The 24,731-nt window shown below is 42.3% G+C and overlaps 3 protein-coding genes across 3 annotated transcripts in view; 1 reads left to right on the forward strand and 2 right to left on the reverse strand.

Annotated features, from left to right (window-relative positions):
• Nucleotides 1-295: 295 nt before the first annotated feature.
• Nucleotides 296-9,558, forward strand: si:ch211-106e7.2 (uncharacterized). Its single transcript, XM_065957400.1, has 4 exons — nucleotides 296-546; nucleotides 4,305-8,005; nucleotides 8,977-9,033; nucleotides 9,125-9,558. The coding sequence occupies exons 2-4, from the start codon at nucleotides 4,351-4,353 to the stop codon at nucleotides 9,235-9,237; spliced, it is 3,825 nt and encodes a 1,274-aa protein (XP_065813472.1). The 5' UTR covers nucleotides 296-546; nucleotides 4,305-4,350; the 3' UTR covers nucleotides 9,238-9,558.
• Nucleotides 9,559-12,726: 3,168 nt separating this feature from the next.
• Nucleotides 12,727-18,407, reverse strand: LOC136179674 (electron transfer flavoprotein beta subunit lysine methyltransferase-like). The gene is made up of 3 exons (XM_065956648.1): nucleotides 18,232-18,407; nucleotides 15,619-15,749; nucleotides 12,727-14,071 (listed from the first exon to the last, which is right to left on the reverse strand). The coding sequence occupies exons 1-3, from the start codon at nucleotides 18,405-18,407 to the stop codon at nucleotides 13,722-13,724; spliced, it is 657 nt and encodes a 218-aa protein (XP_065812720.1). The 3' UTR covers nucleotides 12,727-13,721.
• Nucleotides 18,408-21,838: 3,431 nt separating this feature from the next.
• LOC136179742 (NLR family CARD domain-containing protein 3-like) overlaps nucleotides 21,839-24,731 on the reverse strand; it is a 37,155-nt gene continuing 34,262 nt past the window's right edge. Inside the window, exon 11 of the mRNA XM_065957401.1 lies at nucleotides 21,839-23,329. Within this exon, the coding sequence (XP_065813473.1) occupies nucleotides 23,311-23,329 (19 nt within the window). The 3' untranslated portion in view covers nucleotides 21,839-23,310. The remainder of the gene's footprint in view (nucleotides 23,330-24,731) is intronic.

Here is a 24,731-nt window from a genome sequence, read left to right on the forward strand (position 1 = left end):
TCTGGTATTTATGGACACACCCCACAGGAGAACAACACGGGGACATCTGTTTGTTTTCAGGACAACCCCTCTTCATACAACTGCGGGGGTTTCTGTCTTAGATTTATGGATGTCATAAACTCAAAGGACAACACAGGTCACAGATACAATCACTTGTCCAGAGTGGTCTCCACGCCCTTAAGGGGTTAACCTATATGTCCCAGGAATTTCAGACATTTCAGACACTTCAACTGGAATATGATTTTGGATGTATAGAGCAACTCCTCCTCTTAGTGAGATAAATGTTGTGTCTCACTTTTAACAGATATCTATCTTTAAAAAAGTTTTCCCCCGCAGAGCTCCTCCTCCTCCTGCAGATGACGTCACGCAGACAGAGGCGGGGAGGAGGAGGAGGAGGAGGAGGAGTCAGTCAGTCCGGGTGAAGTTCGGCTGCAGAGAGGAGCCCCTCCCTGACTGCGAGGATTAAAATCTGCAGAAGAGGAAGAAGCATGGATGAACTTTGATCAGGAGGACACGCCAGGTGCTTCACGTGACGCTGGATTTAAGGTCAGTTATTGAACGTGCGCAGGTAACGTGACTAACGTCAGATCTGTACGTTACAGCTGTGTGGGGCTCTCCGGTCGTAACGCAGAACGGAAAAACGTTTGTGCAGAGAGCCTTTATTCCCGAGCAGCTCGAAACCGCCTACTACAGACGACTCTCTAAATCAGTATGCAGTAAACTGTTTACTGATTTAGATAGTCGTCTGTAGTATGACTGCCAGTCGTCGGTTATTTTGCAGTACGCTTGGCACGGTTAAACTGGTTTTACTCAGCTGTGAATAATGTGTAGTAATAGAGCAAGCCAAGCACCCTGTAATTGCAGCTGCTTGTCCAGCTGTGGTGAAGTGTCTGACGTAACTAGGGCAGAGATAATATACTGCTCCTTTAAGTTTATAACGTGTACATGTGGAGAGAGTTTGTATCTGAAGGAGATTTAGGAGTCCCCTCAAGTTGAATGTTTACATTGAGGTGTTGTGTAGGAGTATTGCCAAATATGGATGTGTTACATGATGTTTTTTATGATCCATGATGAAAAGCAGATGTTTAGATGCATATAGGCGATTGTCTCTGTGTGTTCGAGAGAGATCATTATTGGCTTCTTGATCCTCCTGGTCAGACGTGACCAGTGACTCTGTTTCTTGCTTAAATAAAATTATACTCTTTGAAAGCAAGTCAGTCTCAACGGCGAATTTTTTCATCATCAAACATATCAACAACAACGAAATCCACATCAGTGGCACATGCACTGTGCAGTCTACAAAGCAGGAAAATCTTAAGGTGGTAAGACATATAAATATATGAACATGTCATATTTGTTATTGGTTCTTAATGTGGCAAGATATTCAGTCACCGCCACTGATGCGTTCAAACAGCTGAGCTCTGGCATTTTGATCTCTGACCTGGCACTTTGCATTGTGGGAAACAGTACGTGAGGTAGACTGGTCCAATGCATACTGTACAATTTTCCCGAATCAGTATGACATCCTGGTATTTTTGGCATACTGCAGATCTCACAGTTGATCGAGCAGCTCTGATCGTGCAGCTCTGATCGAGCAGAGCTGATCGTGCAGATCTGTTAGTACGAATTTTCATGAAATTAATTCATCTTGGTAACTTTGTGAAATGTGTTGTTCAAGTCTGTCTACCGTGTCCATCTTGTAGTAGATCTTTATTTGTTTAGGAGCCAACCATATATTGTCAACAACTGTTTGCTAGACAAAGAGTCTACATCTGTTACGTAGACAAATCAGTGTCATGTCATCTTTATTGTTTTATAGTGATGTACCCAAATAGAAAGGAATTTGTGGGTTGCACCTTTTAACAGAATATAAGCAGCACTGTGAACACTGTTACTTTGTCAGTCAGTGATTTGTAAGCATGCGTGTTTGGTGAAGTTGTCTGACCTCGGCCGATTAAATGGTGTTATAATCTCCAGTCTGTTTCACGATTTCTTCATACAACAGAAACAACACCCACCTAACAAGCTCTGATCGTGCAGCTCTGATCGTGCAGCTCTGATCGAGCAGCTCTGATCGTGCAGCTCTGATCGAGCAGCTCTGATCGAGCAGCTCTGATCGTGCAGCTTTACAGAAAGGCAGAACGAGCCCCTGGATGCTGACATGATAGATACTATAGTGTCTAAAATGTTTAGATATTTTAATGTTGGTATCATATATTGTGAACTATGGCAAGCCCTTTTAACTTTAAATATCACGATAATAGCATTTGTAGATATGAATAATTGCTTTTTGACATGATCACAGATATCTGTAATTCCATTTTGACATGTTAAAAGTCAACATATCCATAATGAAGTTTTGACATTCTTGATATCTACAACTCAATTCATACTAGTGCCAAAGTTACATAGTGCTGAAAACAGGCCAGTGGGGCGCTCCCATTAGTACTGAGGTTAATTGGCCTCTTTAGTGTGACCGCGCCCTGAGTAGTCATTGCTAGGGGGACAAGAACTTACACCTTTATTTATTGCTCAGCTTTGATGTCCAGTAGTGTGGGGGCGGGGGTCATCATGCTTACCTGGATAAGCTTGACATCTGGTGTCGAGTAGATTTAAATATCAAAGCACTGAATGATACAAAGAATAAAGGAAGAGGACGTACCCGTGCAGTCATACGTATCCTACAACATGTACTGAGGATCTACTGACGATGAGTTCAGAAGGCTGTTGTTCATCCGGACTGAAAGCAAACCTTATCTGCAATACATAGATTTATTTGATCTGTATTGGTTAAGTATTAAAGGTCCAATCAGTGAGATGTGTAGAGAGTGAAACACATACACATATGGGCGCGGCACTGCTATGTCTGTCATGGCTTGTCCCTAGCTCCCATGCTCTTTTGCTAGTTTTGTAAAGCTCCTGCATATCTCTTAAAGTAACCGTGAGTTCATGAAGACTGTTCGTTTTCATATTTTGTACTTATATTCATGTAAAAAGTGTAGCGTTAACTCTGCTAGCTTCGCCGTTTCTCTATGGGATTTCCCATGTGATTTGTTAGCATAATGCTAAGCGAGGATTGATCTCCTTTAATTCAGTTAAACTGGAAACCTGTTTGCAACTGTATTGCATTGATAAGAAGCTCTTAAGTAGAAGAACCGAATTATTTTAGATTTGTGAAAAGAATAATAACATACAGAAAGTTTATTTTGTAGTTTTGAGAACTTTTGCATGTAATATAAGACAAGTATAAGTTTATGTATTTTCTGTGCATATTGTGTTGAAATATGGATGAAATGCTGTTTTTGAAGAAAGAAAACAGATGTATAAAATTTAAGGATTGGCAGAAGCGAAAAATAAAGCTAGTCCGAAAGCATTCATCCGTTTGACGCAAACTCAGACATGTTCAACACATCTCGTTGTGCTCTGCACGTTATTTCGTAAAAGGGCGTGGCCGTAGTGTGCGTTCAAAGTTTGATATGCATTTTGGCAACTTGCCAAAAAAGTAAATGGTTATATCTCTGCAATGCAGTGTTCAATCATATTAAAATTTCTCATACATGATACAGGGCCCACCCTGAACACATCCATGATTTACATTTTTTTCTTAGTCACAGCGCCACCAGTTGACAACAGGAAATTACTGCTTCTCAATTAGCATTAGCCATTGCTACAAGGTAGCTCATTTCCCACTCAAAATTGGTGTGGATCATGCAAACAACCTGGCCATACAACACTTTCAAGCTCACACACCTATGTCTAACGCTCTCGCCATACGGATGCATCATTCGCCATCTACTTCATGTATGATCAGGATTGGCCTCTGAACACATGTTTCTTAGATCTATGTGCGACCTGCAGAGACAGATATTCACATTTATCCGTTGATCCCTCAAATACAGTTTTCAAACACTTGTGGAAGAGATTTATAATGAAGACAAGATGGTCACTCGACTGGAAAGTAACTGAGCATGAACGTGCATCACCGCTTCACACTCTGCAGAGTGATGATACTTGTTGTAATCCATATAGCGCCCTCTGCTGGTGACAGAGAGCTGCTAGTGTAATACAATGCAACTCAAATGAAATGCTATTTGACTAGTGAATAAATCTATCGGTGCATAGCTGCGATAAAATTTGCCAATACCGATAGTCACTGGATATGCTAATATCGGCAGATATTATCAGCTGACAAATTTATCTGTCAGGCTCTTAATAGTAAAAACCTTGGTGCCTTTACAAAAAATACTATATACTATACATATTACAACTGTTAATATGTTTGTATTGATCCTTGTCTCTTTTAGACGCGTTGCCACTTGGACGGGCTTCTCAGCTTAACGGACCATAACGATGGATTCTCGTACCTGGATGTACCAACAGGTTGGACCAGCCTTACAGTCCTCACAAGCTGCCACTCAGTTTTTACAGGAGACAATGAGGAATCAGCAGACGGTGAACAGATCACATCAGTACCAGACATCTAACACAGTCCCCGTACCGCAAGATTCTCAAAGATGGAGAACAAAGTGGCAGGCGTTAACTGCTCATAATCAGGCAGCGTCCTCGTGGCAAACATCTGGAGGGAGAACTTACCAGAACTACAGGAGAGAGTCGTATGGAAACTATCAAAGCGGAGCTCCTGTGATGGTCAATAATGGATCTCAGGGTTCCACTCAGCTAGTTTCTCATCAGAACTCTCCTCAGAATTCATTCAACATGGTGACAGCAAACCCGCCGAGTGGTTTGATTCAGAACGTCTTTTTTCAAAATGCAAATGGAGGGTCAGCACAAACAAGGACCCTTACCTCCTTAACAAATGAGCAAGTGACCAACGTGTCACTGCCTTCAGCTGCTCATAACCTCAATCACAGCCAGATCAGGGTTCAGAATGGATGCCCTCGCACAATACCTCCACCAAATTATCACTCTGCCGTCTCTCAGTATTCAAGAAACCAAAGTGTTACAAGCTCACCGTCAGTTCAGCAGAAGTTTGAGACGAAGTTTGGTCGGCTTATTCTGCCGAAAACTCAACTCAGCGACGGCAGACAGTTTGACAACTCTTGGTTATCAAGAACAAGTCAGCCACCTTTAAATCCCTCTTCTGAAACGATGGAGCACATGAGGATTGCAAGAATCGAGGAGGATCTTCGTAAGTCAGTCCCTGTTGGATTAGATGGTTGTTTGTCAGATCACACAGGTTCACAGTACAGTGTGAAGCACTTTCTAAGACAGATGTTGCCCAACCGTGATGTGCAGCCTGCTGAAGATACTACCTCTCACGTCCGCCAATCCTCGCCTCTCACTTCTGCACGCTCTCTGCCTGAAACCCCCCGCACATCAGTGGTAACGGTAACACATCAAAGCATGGACTCAGCTCCTCCTCACAGCTCAGTCTTCTACGGCAGAGCGGCAGGAGATGGAGTCAGAAACGGAGGAATGGCAGCAAATTACTTCCCCCCTACAAATAACCAGGTGTCTAACGTGAATCATGGTGGAGCTGTAAGGGCTGCGTCTCAGGTGATCAATGGCCCCGCTCAGTTGTCTTCTGGTCGCATGAGAGCTGTTGCTGTTGCTGTTGTGCCGCCGTTGTCACAGGAGAGCCAGCACGATGCTACGAAGCACTGCTCGTCTCACACGAGCTCTAAAGAGGCCAAATGTGCCACCATGGATGAATCTTTGTGTGTGCGTCAGACAAATATCAACAACAATAAAACTCAAGATTTTACGGAGTCTCACCTCAATTCAGAAAACCCAAATGATTCAGCTGGGCATCAAGGAGTGCCTCCAAAATGGTCCTGCATTGACGACACAGGATCAGTGCTGGTAACTAACGTGCAACCTGCCTCTGCTCCAATCCCTGCAGCCCCTGAAGCACCAGCGAGCTTTGTGGAGCTCTCTTCAATCCAGACTGTTGAATGCACACTTAACACATTAAAAAAGTTGATTGAGCATTTCGATAGAGCGCAGAGTGCTCAATGTGTAAATTCCCCTTTGCTCAATCTGGGGCATCAGGTGTTAGAAATGTTCTGGGGTGGCCATCATAAAATGTGTTTAACACATATGAGAGATTTGTACAAACCAATAATCGTTATGGCAAAAGAATATTGCAAAGAACATTTAAAAAAGAACACCGTCATTACATCAAGAGTCAAAAAAGCCCATTTCAAGTCACTGGAGGACCACCATACCCTCCAACACGATGACGTTTATACAGAACCGCCCTACAAATCAACGTGGCTGAATCTTAATGAGCAGGTCGATGACATCGATAAAATGTTCGGCCTCCCGTTGCCTCTGAGGCGTCGTGCTCACACGCTTGACAGTGACGTCCAGCTGGATGAGGACGAGATCCTCAACCTTTCGGCTCAATTGAGAAGTGACTCGCCATACAAGGAGTTGTCCCAAACAGAGCCTGAGCTGGCTGACTCAGGTGTTGAATTCTTAGCCTTCACTGATGAAGAGGCTTCCATACCAACCGATGATGCCAGCAACCCTTTGCACTCATTGGAATATGAAGTCCTTCCTCTAGAAGAGGCCATAGCAGTCTTTGAACGAGCAGGTCGAGACGCCAACATTCTGCCGGAGATAGTCAAGGACAGATCGGTGGAGGCCAAGGCGCTGAACGCCACGTCCAGTGACTCCACAGAGGAGAAGATGATGTCAGTCGGTCCGATTGAAGAGGTGTGCTGCATCCAAAGGTTAATGCTGATCATTAATGGGTCAAACATGAACAAGAGGGTGTGCCAGTGTCAGAAGGAGCAAAGTCCCAATAAAAACACTTACCAGACTTTTGGGGAGGAAGTGGTGACAGAACTTAAGAAAGATGAAGTGTATGTGATCGAGCCAGGCGGCAATTCAGACAAAACTCCATCCCAAGCTGTGGAGAGCATGGACACACAAATGATTGAAACCACTGACACCTCATGGGACGAAGAAACAAATATCCTCACTGAAATGTTGAACAGCAGCCGGCCGAGCATCACCCTCCTGAGTGGAAATGAAAATGGCAGTCTCTTCGGAGGAGAAAATACAGAGCAGACAGAAGACCCGAAGAAGGATTCTGAACGAGCTCGGGAGAAAGTTAGAGAGTCCAGGACCGTCAATGGCGTTCAATCGGACAATCAGGTGGATGGAGAACAGGATCTGTCACGATGTGCTGTGGTCAGGAGGGATGGAGACATGAATCTCTCCAGCTGTAAAAGTGGAGTCCAGATGTTAGACCTGCAAGAGAGCTGTGGAGATGTGGGGGGGTCATCACTGAAAACCATCAAAGAACCATTTGTGGCTGTGCAGCGGACTTCTTTAAACCTCAGTCGAAAACATGAAACGTTCGTAAGAAAGCGGAAGAGACGACACAATCGTGTCAGACTTTTTCACCCTTTGAAGAAATCCGAGAAACGTTTCGTTGCTGTGGATTCACATGCTGCTCTTCAGGATGTCTCCAAATGTAGGACGAGCTTAGCCGACGGTGAACCTTTCGTCTCACATTATAGAACTGTAAAGTTGACTCTGTTCGGCTCGCCAAAACATGACAAGCTTGATTTTTCCACGAACAAGGCTCCAAAAGTCCTCTCTGTGCTCGTCAGTCCTTTGAAGAAAAGGTCCAGTGCACCCGTCCCTGCAGGGGGACCCTCATTGAAGCTACGCATTCATGAAAAATGGCGAGAAAGTATTCCCCAGAGTCAGGTAACCTTCAAAAGCAAGTCGACAACACAGAGGTGTAATTACTCGTCTTCATCGGGGGGGAAACTTGAGACGTCTGAGCCGGTTGTTTCTGCAAAGAGGAGCGATAAAAGGCTGAAGAGGTTGCTTTCCAAAGTGACCAAACAAAGGAAGGAGACGCTGAAGAGGGATGTGGCCGCAAACAAGAAGCCTGCTGAAAACAGGAAGTATTCAGTCAAACCTCTGCACGATCAAAACATCCTCGTGTTCAGCGTGTTACCCAAAACCTTCAACTTCCAAGATGGAGCCCAAGAGATGGAGAACCCCAAAGAGCCTGCTCCAAGTAAGTCACAACATAAGAGAAGTTTGACTGACTTTTTACTCTGAACTTTAGGTATCCACGCCTGACCAGAGGCTCAGGTTATATTTTCCGCTTGTTGTAATCCCCTCCCCCCATAACAACAAAATAAATCAAGGACATTTCTTTAGTGACGGCGGCACCAGAAATTCAAACCATCTTCGCAGAGTCATCACAGGGGTAAATGAGGCGACGCCCTGCGAGCTCGTTCAGGCAGTCAGCTGAACTGCACTGATTTCACACCCTGGGGGGTTTAAGATATCATCCCATCACTCCTCAACTTTCAGCATGTGAATTAAAACTGTGAGGAGTGATGAGGTCAGAGCCTAGACGACAAGCACATATTCTGTTCAGCTGCAATAAATATTTTAAACGATACAAACGTGAGTTGTCTGACTGAACTGAAGTTTCCTCTGATGTATTTTTTGGTGAATTTCAGCTGAAGGATACAGACTCATCATCGACCCTGATGACAACTCTAGAGACCCAAATATAAAAATGTTTCACTTGTTACTAAAAACAAAAGTATTTCCTGTTGAGCATCGTTTCTGAGGGATGTTTCTGTCTGTTATTGGTCGACACACTTCATATGAACACAGTTAAATTAGTTTTAACATTCACGACTCGTCTTCAACCTGTAACTCAGCTGGTCATCTCCCTCCACCGGCTCCCAGTTACTGCTCGCATCAAATTTAAAACTCTGCTGCTCGCTTACAAAACAGCCACAAAAACGGCTCCTCCTTACATAAAGTCTCTGCCTCTGGTCACTTCCTGTCAGCGCCTGTGCTCTGGCTCTGGTCACTTCCTGTCAGAACCTCTGGTCTCTTCCTGTCAGCTCCTGTGCTCTGCCTCTTGTTTTGTTCTTGCTCTGATGTTTGTCACTTTGGATAACAGCGTCTGCTAAGTGAATTGTTTGTGTACTACATTAACCATGGTTCCTTTTGTTTCTTTTACAGATGAGACTGAACTTGTTGAAGAACAGAATCCGAACCAAACTGTCTTGAAGAAAAAAGGTAAAAAATAAATACATTTCAAATCTCTTTTTTTCATCCTTTCAGTGGTGGTACAGTTTGATCTAACCGGTGTGAATCATCCGTTTCACAGTGTCATGGAAAAATCCAAACTCGGACAAGAAGTATTTTCCTCTGCGGCGAGACTCGTCCAGCGTCTTCTTGGACTTTCAGAAGAAATACATCAAGAAGACGCAGCAGGAGTAACGCCACCTTTTCCTTTTTGTTCTCGTTTGTCAAGAAGAAACTTGTATTTGCTGTGAAACACGTCAGTATAACAAGATTTTTAAACACTTGAACCAGATGTTTACATTACATTTCTGAAGGTGCTGTCTTTGACCTCTAAACATTTGCAGACTGAACCGCACACAAATGTTCTTGTTTATATTTTCTAAGTTTTGTACTTTATATTTTTATACGTGCATGTAAAACATATTTTTGATAAGAGACCAGAGACGTGTACTTCTGTTTGCAGCCTTTTTGCAGCTATTCGATAACCTCAGGTGTGAATAAACAGACTTTTTTACAGCTGTTGGTCCGATGTATGATGTCATTGAAACACAGGACACAATTATTGAGATTTGAATGGTGCATCACAAACTTCAACCAAGCCCTTTGTTTTTTTTTTTAAAAAAGCTCCTGAGATGAGTTAGCTTCTCTCTCTTATGACTTGACCTCGCAGAGTTCTTTTCTAGGTGAAAAGAAATGAATGATCTAAACTGGAATGACATAATCACCTCTGAAGATCTCGAGAGCTGCTGCAACGTATTTACTGATAAAATCAACTTTTACAGTAAGGGTCCAAAAAAAATCTAAAAGAGTATGTAATCTACCCCAGTTAAACAAAAACCTATGGAAACTCATGAGGAGCAGAGATTCAGAATTTAAAAAGGCAATTAAATCCAATAAAAGGGGACACTGACATGTTGGTTTTTGAAGACCTAAGGAACAAGGTTTCTTAGGACCTAAGAGCCAAATCCCGTTTTTATCTTAATATAATGAAAGATGCAAAGGTTTTCTGTTGCTGTTACTTTTAACCATTATTTTTTTGAAGCTGTAAATGAACTAGGTGGAAACTTAACAGAAAGTTAAAGTTCCTGTAAATACGGCAGATCAGGTTAATGATCTGTTGTGTGTGTGTGTGTGTGTGTGTGTGTGTGTGTGTGTGTGTGTGTGTGTACGTACATCTGAACAAGTGATTGTATCTGTGACCTGTGTTGCCCTTTGAGTTTATGACATCCATAAATCTAAGACAGAAACCCCCGCAGCTGTATGAAGAGGGGTTGTCCTGAAAACAGAAACAGATGTCCACATGTTGTTCTGTGTCCATAAATACGGCTGTCTTGTGTTTTCGACAGAGATCATTATTGGCTTCATGTGCAGACGTGCTCAGTGATACTTTTCTTGCTAATAAAATAATTCTTTTTAAAAGCAAGTCAGTGTCAACAAAGATTTTCTTCATCATCTGCATATCATCAACTACTGTGTGTGTGTGTGTGTGTGTGTGTGTGTGTGTGTGTGTGTGTGTGTGTGTGTGTGTGTGTGTGTGTGTGTGTGTGTGTGTGTGTGTGTGTGTGTGTGTGTGTGTGTGTGTGTGTGTCTCTGTGTCTCTTGTTTGTGTGTGTGTGTGTCTCTCGTGTGTGTGTCTCTTGTGTGTGTGTGTGTGTGTGTGTGTCTCGTGTGTGTGTGTCTCTTGTTTGTGTGTGTGTGTGTGTCTCTCTGTGTCTCTTGTGTGTGTGTGTGTCTCTGTGTCTCTGTGTCTCTTGTGTGTGTGTCTCTGTGTCTCGTGTGTGTGTGTGTGTGTGTGTGTGGGATCACAGTGTTCATAGTCAGATCGCCTTCATTGTCCTTGAAAGTATTTTTGAAATGCCCTCGACTGGAGCTGCCTTCTGTCAGAAATACTTCACATTCTTCATCTTCATCTTCAGCAGCTTGTAAAGAAGTTACAGTGGCTGTTTTGATTTCAGAAGTAAGTTTAGTTTTTTCTGTTTGACCTTGTTGAATGTGCTGCTGCCCGTCTTGGTCAGGTCACTCCTGTAAAACAGATTCTTCATCTCAGTGAGGTTTTGTTTTCCTGGTTTCAAACTATTTTAATATCTCAAAAACATAAAATCTTCCTCTGGATGTGTCCTTGAAGTGCCTGCCTCCTCCGGAGTCTCATGAAGCTTGGCTGATCACACACAAACTCCTCCTCTTCTCCAAGGTTCTCCTGCATATCATCACATCAGAGGAGAGCAGCTGGACCTCTGACAACAAGTCCTTCACATAAAGTCATGCAGTCCTTGACATCTACAATGAGGAACACATTCCAGGTCTCTCGATTGTTGAACTTAACAGGAAAGCAACGCAGAGGCTGGGAAGCTGTTTTCACACAAGCACTCCTACAACACAGTTTCTCTCTCTCTCTCTCCCTCTCTCTCCTCTCTCGTGTGGAGGATGTCCAGGCTCTGCTGTAAACCCTCTGGGGAGGGAGACAGGAGAACCTGGTCATCAGCAAACATCAGACATTTGACCTCTGTGTCCTGCAGGGTCACACCAGGAGCTGTGGACGTCTGCAGTTCTTCTGTGAATGTGTTCATATATATGTTAAAGAGGGTTGGGCTCATGTCGCAGCCCTGTTTCACCCCACGGTACTGCCTGAAATAATTTGTTCTTTTGTTTCCAATTTTAATTGCACGTGTTATTTACATGCATAGTTTTAATTGAATCATAGGTTTCCCCCCCTATGCCACTTTCTAGTAATTTGTAAAAGAGTCCTTCATGCCAAATGGAGTCAAAGGCCTTCCTGAAGTCTACAAAACAAGCATACATTTTTTTTTCTTTTGGTGTACATGTTGGTTAATGAGAGTGCTGAGGGTGAAGATATGATCTGATGTGCGATGGTGAGGCATGAATCCAATCTGACTTTTATGCAGGACGTTGTGTTCTTTTAAGAAGTCAACGATCCGGGCGTTTATGATGCTGCAGAGCACTTTGCCCAAACAGCTAGTGACCTCTGTAGTTCTGAGGGTCACTTTTGTCACCACTTTTAAATATCGGTGTAATAAGACCTTGACTCCAACTCTCAGGGAAATATCCCACACTCAGAATTAAATTGAATAATTTGAGAATAGCCAATTGGAATTGTTCTGTGCTGTATTTTAGCATTTCGTTCAGTATGCCATCAGGGCCACATGCTTTTTTTGTTTTTGAGGGTCTTTAATTTAGTTTTCAGGTGGTTCAAATTAACGGGGAGCTCTAGGGGGTTTTAGTAGTCTTTGATGACCAGTTCCATATTTTGTAGTTTTTCTAGTATTTGAATGGTTCCAGAGTCAGTTCCTGGTGGTTTAGGTCCAAATAAGGACTGGAAATGTTCAGTCCATATGTCTCCGTCCTGTATGACCAGCTCTTCAGGCTCAGACTGACAGACAGACTTCCACTGGTCCCAGAAAGAGTTCGACTCGATGCTCTCTTCAAGTCTCTCTTATTGTTTCTGTGTATGGTGGATCTTTTTGTTTCTGATTGTATTTTTATAAGTTTGAAGTGTTTCAAAGTACTGAAGGCGTAGTTGACTGTTTGAAGGTTCTCTGTGTTTAAGATTTGATAATTTTCTTTTCTCAGATTTTGACACTCTTTGTCAAACCACTGCTTCTTTTTGGTTGTTTTCCTTTTTTTTGCTTTTCTTTCAAAGATAAAACTCATATTTTGGACAGCCTTACACAGCCTTTTGCTGTCTTTCTTTTCTTATTGTATTTTGTCGTTGCTGTCCTGACCTTGTCTGTTTGTTTTTTCTGTGCCTTATTTGTCATGTATATGTCACCAGTTTGTCACGCTATTGCACCTCATTAAATGAATGAATGAATAAAAACCATTCCTGAGATAATCCACTGCTGGTACGGAGGTGCTCTCTGCCTCCTGTGTGTGAACAAAGAGTGTGTGTGTGTTTGAAGATACAAGTATATCCATCTCACATAGAACTGTGTTTGTCTTTGATTGAAATGGGGGCGGCAGTTGCGGTAGAGGGTCGCCGGTTCAAGTCCCTGGCCTGGTAGCTGGAGAGGTGCCAGTCCACTTCCTGAGCACTGCCCTTGAGCAAGGCACTGAACCCCAAAACTGCTCTGGAGCGCTCGCTGTGGGCCGCCCCCTCACTCTGAGACCTCTCCATTAATGCATGTCCACAGGATCCTGTTTGTTCATGTGTGTGTTCATGTTTATTAAACAGAGTGATTCATAAAGGATCAATTCAAAATGAAATATGAAACACACATTGTGAGTGTGTGTAGTTGTCAAACTGAAAGCAGACATCACAGCCGTTTTTACATCTGCACTCCTGAAAACATGGAAATCATTTGAGGAGGACTGCTCCTGACTGCAGACGCAGCACTGAGGGAATGCTACTTTCAACATCAGGCTACTTTTAGAAAATGACCAACCCTGCCTTTAAGCGTGATATTGATTTGAGGTCATATCGCCCCGCCCTGCTAACCAGGCTACCGGAGCAGCAGCAGCACGGCGCCATGCTTCCTCTCCTGAACACAGACAGAAGAGAGGGAGTTGTTTTGATACAGCTGATCATTCAAATATCTAAAAGAAGTGATCATTCAGATTGGGAAATGTACCAACCTTCCTTGTTTGTGTGACTTTCAAATAAAACACAGTCCTCTCAACCTCACACAGTCCATGTTTTCTTGAAGAATAATTCTCTCAGGTGTTCAGAGTTCAGGTGTGTAGCTCCAGACGCCGCTGCAGCTCAGGCCGTAGTTCTCCTCTCTCACACTGTCGGGCAGCTCAAACTGAGCCAGCGGCCTCAGGAGGCGTCGGATGGCGTGCTCCTCAAACTGAGCTCTTCCTGGATCTCCGATCAGGACTTTGGTGCCGTGGGTCTCCATGCAGCGGTTCAACCAGCTGTGCAGGCTGGTGGCGAGGGACTGGTCGTAGAACATGTCGCCCAGCAGGATCAGGTGGAAGGCGGCGGGCGGTGAACCGATGATGTTGTGGGTGAGACACACAGGAGGCTGCAGGCCGTTCAGCTCACTGTTCATGTGCGTCGCCACGGCTGCCACTGGAACACAAACAGGCGGGTTAACACGTCACAGGGTTAGGCTTCAAGGAATCATGGTGTTCATGTGTTTCTTTTAATCACAGCAGTCTATATACAGGGTTCACACTCTTTTCCAGGGATCATTTTCCAGGACTTTTCCAGGACATTTTCAGCCATGATGGAGCTGGTATGACAGTCCGTGATCGTGCCACGCCAATATTAAGTGTAGTCTTTAACAAGGTTAATCACACCCACTGTGAGCTACCGCTTCAACGGTTAAACATTTAATATCATGTTAAGGTCCATTTTTTACACTTAACAACGCAGTATTATATTTGAAGAGACAATGCTAGCAAACAAGAAACTTTCAATGGATTCTTGTTCCTCGTGTCCCTGGCTGTACCCCTGAGAAGTTTCAGCAGATTGGAGACTTTTTTAAATGATTAAAGTTGAATTCTGGTCAAATTGCATAGAGACGCTGATATTTTAGAACATTTTAATTCATTTTTCTAAAAAACAAGAAACTTTCAATGGAAAGGTCTTCTGGTTTCTGTTTGTAGTTCATTTAAAGTCCCCATGATACTGACAGCAGGCAGAACATTATCTGCACTGAGGACCACCTCCCACAGACGGGATTCTGACAATGATTTGTTTGTCTTAAGAACCAGATACATGCAGTAAAAAAGTCTGTTCTAGATAAAAACTCATTTACAGCCACAGATCTGCTCGACTCTGTCACAAAAGCTGATGATTGTTAGATTCCCTGCATTCCTGAAACGCATCACAAACGATCGACCCGGCCTCCATGGAGGACAGACCTGACAAAGCTTCACTTTTCATTTCTTACAGATCTGCACAAGGATGCAGCCTCTAGTGGACACTCGATGAACTGCAGGATTTAGCACCTCAGCATCGGCTTCATTTTTAAAGACCGGAGGTTTCTGCTTAGTTTGACAAAGTGCAGTCTGAAAGCAAACCGAACCAAATGAAAAATGCAGCAATGTTGCAGCTCAATGATAAATGGATTGAGCTTGTAAAGCGCTTTTCTGGTCTTCTGAAGGCTCAAAGCGCTTTTTACACCGCAGGTCACACCTACACATTCACACCCTGATGGTAGAGACTGCTGAGTAAAGAGACCATCAGAAATAACTAATCCCTTTCATAGACACACATACGCCACTGATGAAGCAGCGAGAGCAATTCAGGGTTCAGCGTCTTGCCCAAGGACACGTCGGAGATCTGGCTGCAGGAGCTCGGGATTGAACCCCCAAACCTTCCGGTTGAGAGACGACCGACTCTACCAACCGAGCCACAGCCGCCCCTGAATCGGCCAAAATTTCATACGTTAAAATGAAATAATGTTGAGCTCCATCACAGCTTTTTGACTTCTTGCATCAACCATCTGAGACCTCAGCCAACCACACGAGAAAAAAACCTTCCACCCGTTGACGACATACAGCGAATGTTTTAATGTTCCTATCAAAATAAGAGCCTGAAAATGTGTCCATGCTGTGATGTCATGATGTGAGTAAATAACACAGTAGAGTAAGAGATGAATGAATGCTTACTAGGGTCGATGTCGTTAGCCACTACATGAGCGGCACCGCACAGAATGGCGGCGATGGCGGAGGCTCCGCAGCCGCTGCCCAGATCCAGAACGGTCTGACCCCGACACACTGCGGGGTGGTCCAGGAGAAACCTGAACACAGAGACAGAAACAAACAAAACAGCTGTTTAGGTTTGTGAAACCAACGAGACGCCAGAGTCACTTCCTGCTCCGTCCCACAGGTCGGAATCAAACCTACGGTCTCTGCACATTGTGGCCCTCGAGCTAACCACTAGGCCATCGCCACCCCTTTATCTTAATGTCTTTGTTGCATAATTTCAACGTATTGAAGCGACTGCTCAAACTAATCTTTAAATGACAGTGAGCCTTTGTCCCAGGCGTCTGATGTGTTAGAAGTCCTTCACTAAAAGGTGGCTAAGGTCCTGGACCTCCTGACAACACTAAAGATCTGCACTGAGCAGCCGCTGAAGTCCTGAAGTCAAACACTGGAGCTCAGAGAGTTTAGTGAGAACAATAGAGAAGACGAGGGAACCAGCTGAACAATTGACTCAGGACTTTTGCTTTTATATCGTTATTAAGACGTCTCCTACTGAGCCAAGACACATGCACATTTCAAAAAATAAATCAACCTGTAGTTGGTCCGAACTTCATGGTGTCACGTCCAACACGTCTTTATGACTTCATTCTCGGTTTGGGAGGCGTGGTCTCATTGGACAAATCATCATTATCATCTTATTTCATTAAAACTTCATTAAAGATAGAGTCGGTATCTTTTCAAAATAAAATACAGACTTCTCCTAAAGCTGCTCCATTGTCCCTTCTGGGCCTCCGTACATGTGTGGTGGTGACTGTGTCTGCAGAGACTCTGTCCTCTCACTGGATTTTACTGTTCTGCTTTGTTCTGGTTGACTCAGGATGTTTCTGGGCGGAGCTGGTGTGTTTTGTAGTGTCTCATCTGTATGCATGTACCTTATATTCTCTAATAATCAACATTTATGTCAAGTAGTCATGCTGCATAATCATATGTATCTCAGTAAACTGTATCTTAATAAACTGAAACTGCGCCTCAGGGTAAAAATGCATTTAGCAGAGCACACAGGAAGGAGCCCTCAGGGGAGGGTGAAAGAAAGTTCAGTACAGCAATACAGAAAGGTGAATCCTTAAAGTTACCAATAAAGATGAAGTTGAACAGATCAGATGGTGAAAAGAGGGCGTGAAGAAGCTTGTCCCCACGCCCCTGCAAAGCCATACATACTGTAATCTTTGTCTGTTTTAGTCTCTTCAGTTGAAGGGCTCACTGCTTTATGACTCCATGAATACAGCTTCCTGTGCTCATGTTCTTTGGCCTCCAGGTCCGGTCTCTGAAGAGGACTTTGCAAACTTTAAGGACTACAATTACACCGTGAAGAAAACAGAAAATAGATTCAGAACTTCAAGATGTTGCGGCTTCATTGGGTTCGGATGTAGGTTTAATCTGGGTCCAAATTTGATACAAAAAGTCACTACAGTTTCCTCCAGACAATGACAGCGCACAGGTGAGTGGAGGAGTGGATACAGTTCAGTGATTGGACGAGATTCAAACCGGCGAATATGACGGACGTGGACGTAGCAGCAAAGAAGAGAAAATATAATCAGAGTGAGGAGAAACACCACAATCATTGTTCATTTTAACTGCATTAAAGTTCATAATTTAACACCATATTTATCGACTTTAAAGGTCACATATTCTGCTAAACCCACTCCCCCATGTTCCTCTAACTCTAACATGTGTCTCTAGTCCGTCTACAAACCCCCCAATGATGAGAAAAGTCCATCCTCTCCGTCTTCTGCCTGCTCCACTTTTCAGAAAATGTGTGCTCAAACAGGCCGTTTGGAGATGTTCCCTTCATGACATCACAAAGGGCAGTAGCCCCTCCCCCAGGTGGGTGACACTCCCACAGCTAGGTGTTTGTTCTGCCCTCTGAGGCCGCGATCACACCGAGACGCGCCGCTGCAGACGCGGGCGCTCATAAATACATTTATTTCGTTTAGATTTCCAAGGTAATTCTAATTAGAGGAAACCATGGACCTAACTTCATATTACTTTACTGGAAATGTATTCAAGAAATGAGCAGCTATTTATCACCTGCTTCTCTGGAAATAGCAGAATATAATTACTCGGTGATCATTTTGTGGTGAATTGTGATTTCATTTCAAATAAATGATTTGATAATTGTCACCTACTTACCATGAAATTTGGGGGTAATTTCAAAGAAATTGGAAAAAACAGTTACTTACCAATTAGGACTTGCTTACAATTAAGATCGGGCATTATTTCAAAGAGGTTACGTGCTAATTTTCACTCAATTGTCATGAAATTCAGGGGTAATTTCAATGAAATCAAAAAAAAGTTTGTCTAATTATCACCTAATTACGACGAAATTTGCGGACCTGTAAAGTGTTACCTAGATTTTTGTACAATTCAAAGTGTACATATCATTTTCCAGTAACTTTGACATTTGTCGTTTGAATGATTTACAACGGGGATGTAAAGCAGCTGTGCACCAACAGCTGTTAGTGACGTCACTACTAAAGAGGTGAAAGGTGAATGAAACAGGTATATTAGAGATCTCACCGTGACAGCGCCTGTCCTCCGGGCCAGTAGATCGCCCAGTACGGGTCCTCGTAGGGCCACAGTTCGGGTCTCTCCGTCCAGAATCTGCGGCTGTGAGACACACACCTCCGTCTGAATGCTGTGAACGAGCCTTTAACACACCTGCTCCATGTAGAGGACTTAAAGAGTCCAAACATGACCAGTTAGCCACGGAGCTACTCGTCAGAGCCCTTCTTATGTCTCTGTCACCTTCTGTCGTTTTTTAACATCTTAAAACCCGATAAGAAATGAAAACACACAACTTTCTTCTTCGTTGGCTGGCATCCAAAAAGTTGCATTACTGCCATCTGCTGGATTTAATTATTACTCACATTCCTAAATCCTCCTCAATAAACCTGTTCTCAAGAGAGATTTAAACAAGCATCTTCGTCCTCTCCCTCTCTCCCCACACTCCAAAATACTTTTTACATCTCTTCTTACGAGTCCCTCTCTCTCCATTTCTGACATCATGTTCTGTCTATGTGCTACATACTTTCTACATTTAATAACTACATGTTCAACTGTTTCTGCTAGATTGCATATCTCACAAAGACCAGATGAATGTTTTCCAGTGATATGTAGAGAGCTATTTAAATGACTGTGACTGATTCTTAACCTGGACATTACGACCTCCTCTCTTCTGTTGCTCCCTCTGTATTTTACTTTATCTATTTCCCTCTGAATTGAATATAAATGTCTTCCCTTTGTCTGATTGTTCCGATATTGTTGCCATTCCTGTTTGATTTTACTCCATGTGACTCGTTTCCCCTCTGACTGAGATCATTTGATGTTAATATCAATCCTCTCTTTCTTTACAGCTTCCTTTGCCAACCTGTCCACCTTTTCATTTCCTGCTATACCTGAATGTGCTGGAACCCACATGAACATCACATCTGTCCCCTGTTTAACCACCTGGGAATGTGTAAATATGATTTCATATAATACATCTTGACGACTGTGAGATGATCCTGATTGAATACTGTATAAAGCGCTGACTGAATCACTGCAACTAAAATGGCGTACAACTCTACTGTGTACACGTTCAGGAAATCTGACGTTCTCTTCACTACTTCAACCTTGAACCTTTTGGGATAAACGCAGCTGATCCTGTTGCATTTGTCATCGGGTCTTTAGATCCATCTGTGAATACTTGTACATGATCTCCATATCTCTGTTCTATGTGTTCATAGAATTCACTCACTAAATCAACATTTCTTTTCCTTTCCTTTATCTTTAGTAACTCCAAGTCTACTTCAGCTGTCTCAAGCATCCACATTGGAACTGGTGGCCATAAAACAGTTGGACTGATATCCTTGTCATACACTCCCATATCTCTCGCCACTCTATCCCCTATCCATCCAAAACTGGACTTAATTGTTCTCTCTTTTTCCCAGCAATCCTTTAACACTGATATTGTTGGGTGACTATTTCCATGTCCTCTCAAGTTCAGCCAATAATTTGCTAATAGCTGTTTCCTCCTTAAACATAGTGGCATCTCTCCTACTTCTACCTGAAGTGCACATATTGGAGATGATTTCACTGCCCCAATACATATCCTAAGAGCCTGTGCCTGAATCATTTCTAACTGACATTTCTAACATTTCTAAGTGTTGTCTTTGCTGCAGATCCATATACCACACTCCCATACTCAATCCTAGTTCTAATTAACGCCACATATATATATTTTAAGGCAGCAACATCAGCTCCCCAATCCATTCCTACAAGACATCTCATTACATTTATTACTTTTTTGCATTTATCAACAATATTCCTCATGTGTTCCTTCCATGTCAACCGGACATAAAAAAATACCCCTAAAAAACAAAATGAGTCAATTCGTTCTAGCTTATTTCCAAACAATGTCAACCCAATATTCTCCCCAATTTCCTTTCGAGAAAAGAACATGATCTTTGTTTTTTCCACAGAAAATGTAAATCCCCACTTTAATCCCCACTTCTCAACTAAACTGATCCCTTTCTGAATTTTATTTACAATAAATTGTATATTCTTTCCTTTTTTCCACAATGCTCCATCACCCGCAAACAATGATCTTCCTATATCTGTTGGGATATTATCAAACATATAATTTATCATAATTGAAAATAAAATCGGACTTATCACACTTCCCTGTGGTGTTCCATTCTCTACAACATACTTTTTAGATATTTCATCACCTATTTTAACTTGAATCGATCTCTTGTTAAGAAAATCAAGGTTCCGCTCACAAAGGTTCCCATTATTTATGTCACATACGAATCAATAATACTTTTCTGATACATGAATGTGTATCAAAAACAGTAGATGTAAATAACGTACCTATGTATTCACCTTTTATATCTTTAAATGTATTTTTAAACTGTTGTCTTTCAAGCTGCTGTAACATAATTATTTTTTAGTAATTGTCCCCAATGGGGGGTCGATGGAGATGATCTTATCTCTTAAAATGTAATAAAAACAGAACTGAGGTTCTTCTTCTACTGATTCATTTAAATGTCTCTCTCTATCAGGAATCTCTTTTCTTCTTTTCAGCTGCTCTAAAAAAAAGACAATAAAATCATAATCAGGGATATTTTGTGTACCACCCCATCACTGCCCGGGTCTCTCAGATGGGAGACACGTGGGTATACTAATTAATAAAGCAATTTATTAATAAGGAAAATAATCAAAACTTGTAGATTTGAAGAATCTTTAAAGTCAGCTGTGTAAGGTGAGGGTCTGTATGGCTGTTGTGTTGAAGACAAATAATCCAAAAGGCCAAGCTGTGTGGTCACAAGAGTCTCTCTGAAAGTCTAAACCCCTCTATTTCAGCCCTGCTCAGAACAGGCTGTTTCTGTGTCTGTACCTTTAAATATGTAAATGAGCTGTGTCTGACCACGCCCCCTCTCTGGAAGGGCTCTGGTGTACTCTGTGCTTTCTCGCTCCATGTCCTATTGTTTACGGTGAGAAGGCAGACTCAGAGGGCAGAACAAACACCTAGCTGTGGGAGTGTCACCCACCTGGGGGAGGGGCTACTGCCCTTTGTGATGTCATGAAGGGAAAATCTCCAAACGGCCTGTTTGAGCACACATTTTCTGAAAAGTGGAGCAGGTAAAAGACGGAGAGGATGGACTTTTCTCATCATTGGGGGGTTTGTAGATGGACTAGAGACACATGTTAGAGGAACATGGTGAAGAGGAGGCAGAGTGTGACGATCCGGGGGAAGCCTTAGCACTAACCTGAGCAGAGGTCAATGAGGCTGTTAGAATGCTGACTGTTACCATGGTAACATGAACAGTGGTTTACTATGGTTATAGGGACAGTGAGTTACTATGGTTACAGGGACTGTTACTATGGTAACCGGGACATGCTGTGTCTGTCTGGAATATGCTCCAATCTGCTTTTTTTTGTCCACAATGAAACTAAAATAATGATATGAATTATAAACTGAACTAAAGCCTATAATTACTGTGTCATCAAAAACTTTGGGTCGGCTTCATGAATTAAATCATGAGGAATGAACTTTTCCTCGATGGGACCTGGAGCCTGATGAACATCTGAAAACAAACAACTCAAGAGGACAAAAACATAAACATCAGAAAATAACACCAACTTCATGTTTGAGTCAAATTAAGTTTAATTTAAAAAAAGAAGAAGAAGATTAATGTACAGCCTTAATAAAATCCAGACTGTGATATTTAATAAACAGAAGTTATTGATGTTTTTTTTATGCAACATGGCCGTCGTATAAGAGGCGGTTTGGAAGCAGTGAAACTTTGTGTTGACATGGTGTCAGTTATTTAAAAAGTAAATCACTTGTAGAATATAGAGACATTATTTGAGTGAATTATCAAGAGTAACACACATGAACAACATGACAGAAAGATGACTGTGTCTGGGTTTACACCAAGAGCAGAAACACCAGCCCATCTTAAAACACGGGGTTAATTAGATCAGACGAGGAAGAAATGTGGAGGAGAACATGTTCCCTCTAAAGTGAAGAAGAGTCCAAGTATTCAGTTACAAACTACAGAGAGACTCAAAGAAAGCTCAACTTCCTTCAAACTTCACTTCATTACAGAAGTCCAGTCAAAGATTATTTTTCTGCCTTTGGATCGCTCCACACTCCTGTCCACTAGGGGGCAGTGACTACAAAAAGAGACATTAAACTTGAACATGAAATATAAAACATAAAAACAAAAAAAAGAGCTGGCATCATCTATCTTTCTTTGTGTTTCCTGACACAGAAATAATCTCTTCAGATCGATCAGTCTGGGAGAAAACTGTGGAAACAGTGACACCTGCTGGCAGAAAGCAGTGATAGCAGCAACAGAACCTAAACATGAATTATTATTCAAATAAAACCCTCCACAGATTGAATTTATTTCTATTTAAAATCCTGAGATAATAAAAACAGAAGGTTCAAACATCAAAGTGTAATAAACATCAGAAGTTAAAAATAAAGATAGTTTGATAACGTGTCCGTTGTTACCCTGACATGATGAATGAATATCAATGATTGAGTCTGCATGTTATTCAGCTCTTTTTATATCATCTCATATTACATCAAATATTCAGGTGCTGACTCTGCACCTGGATCCAGACATCCTGTTTGTAGTTCTTTTAAAAACTCAGTGAAGCCTCCTCTTTGTTTTGATCCAACAAAGAGACGACTGATTTATTATCAGACGACCAACGACTCGTGGTTAAAAGCAGAACTTCACACTTTAACTTGCACAGGTGGAATCAACTTCTACTGTTATCTGTGAATATGAGTCAATGAATAACCTGCACCACTACACATGTCCACAGGGTGGCGCTGCAACAGAAACATTTATATCCAAATCAAAGAGTTCATCTTCGGTCGTTGAGTCATGAAGCAGTTTAAATTCAGAATATGAGAATAGAAAAATGTCCGAGGTCATGGTCCTGTGTGTGACGGTGGAGCTGATCTCAGAGCAGCTCAGACTGCAGAGTCATCTGCGCTGTGATTGGTCCGTCAGTCTCCCAGTAACACAGCCCAGTTAAAGACTCACCAACACACCAGCTGCTGCTTACAGCTCTGTGATCAGCAGGATCCTCTCTTTAAAGACTCCTCCTCCAGCTGTTGATATAAAAAGAGATAAATGAGAGATTAGACTCTGAGAGAGACTTCATGATTATTCTGATCATATAATATCATCGTTATCATGATTATTCTGATTATCAGTGATACAGAACATCCAGTATGAAAAGCAGCAGGGACTTCAGTCCTGCTCAGAAGTGAAGTGGGCGTGGAAAGTAGCACGCCACCTTTCAGTTCTCGTGGTCACTCGTGTTGGTGACTTGAAGATTAAAGGGACAGAGAGTCCTTGAAGGCATCATCACGTCAGAGACAGTTGAGTGATGTGTTTACTGAGAGTCCTCGAAGGCATCATCATGTCAGAGACAGTTGAGTGATGTGTTTACTGAGAGTCCTTGAAGGCATCATCATGTCACAGACAGTTGAGTGATGTGTTTACCGAGAGTCCTTGAAGGCATCATCATGTCACAGACAGTTGAGTGATGTGTTTACTGAGAGTCCTTGAAGGCATCATCATGTCGGAGACAGTTGAGTGATGTGTTTACTGAGAGAAATAACAAACATGAACTTTGCTCTAATCAGTTTGATGAAGAATGTCTAACTGCTCTCAATCTGAATGGTTACTCCTCATGTCTCTTATTTTTCGTCGCTTGAACCGGAAGTCGTTCTGTGCCGCCATGTTGATGGGCGTCTCAGGTCTCTTATTTTCAGCACAGAGGATCGAGGAAACTTGAGACCAGCCTTCCAGGAAGTCTTTTTACAGACAGACACGCCCCCTTATCAAATATCTTTTTATTTGTAGTTTCAATGTTCTACCTCTAGATTCTGTGTGTAAGCATGCTCAGAGCTGTGCTTATATTTACACACATTTCTAAGTAAAAGAACAAGTTGATAAATTCCACTCTTTGTGTGGGAATGTTCTTACACACTCATTACTCACAGATCCGTGCTCACACACTGTTGATAGATGAGCCCCCTGGACTTTTCTCCTTTCCTCTTGGTGTATTGTTTTGGTTTTTTTCATCACTTTTGTAGTAATTTGTTTGTATATTTAGTCACTTCTAAATTGTAGTTCTCATCTGCCTTGGTATGATGTTTACATTTTGATGATTCACTTTCTTTGTTTAAATGTGTAACCTTTTTACTAAACCATGTGACTACTACTGATCATGTGACTGGCTGTAAAGCGTTAAAGGAAGTAGCTTGGCTTCCATTTTGTACCTGCCCTGATGAAGGCCTGTATGGCTGAAACATGTTGGCATGTTTTTATGAATCTGTAGCCCTGATGAATTAAAGGCTTTTTATGCTGAACCCTCTGAGTGCCTCAGACTTCTTTAAAAACGTCTAAGTTAGATCCCCGCACGGAAGAGCACCAGAGGAACTAATTACCAAAATAATTTACAACACCCATGCAGCACTCCATGCATCTGCTTTTTGACTGGAA

This window comes from Labrus bergylta, chromosome 7 (assembly GCF_963930695.1).
Source record: "Labrus bergylta chromosome 7, fLabBer1.1, whole genome shotgun sequence".
In the NCBI taxonomy this organism is placed as follows: Eukaryota; Metazoa; Chordata; class Actinopteri; order Labriformes; family Labridae; genus Labrus; species Labrus bergylta.

Excerpts from the sequence above, each read along its gene's own strand:
- si:ch211-106e7.2 (XM_065957400.1), top strand. The coding sequence starts at position 4,351 with ATGGATTCTCGTACCTGGATGTACCAACAGGTTGGACCAGCCTTACAG. Across the intron at positions 8,006-8,976 it reads CCCCAAAGAGCCTGCTCCAA|ATGAGACTGAACTTGTTGAA; the intron begins GTAAGTCACAAC and ends TTTCTTTTACAG. Across the intron at positions 9,034-9,124 it reads AACTGTCTTGAAGAAAAAAG|TGTCATGGAAAAATCCAAAC; the intron begins GTAAAAAATAAA and ends TCCGTTTCACAG.
- LOC136179674 (XM_065956648.1), bottom strand. The coding sequence starts at position 18,407 with ATGTTTGGACTCTTTAAGTCCTCTACATGGAGCAGGTGTGTTAAAGGC. Across the intron at positions 15,750-18,231 it reads GGAGGACAGGCGCTGTCACG|GTTTCTCCTGGACCACCCCG; the intron begins GTGAGATCTCTA and ends CTCTGTGTTCAG. Across the intron at positions 14,072-15,618 it reads GGCTAACGACATCGACCCTA|TGGCAGCCGTGGCGACGCAC; the intron begins GTAAGCATTCAT and ends TTTGTGTTCCAG.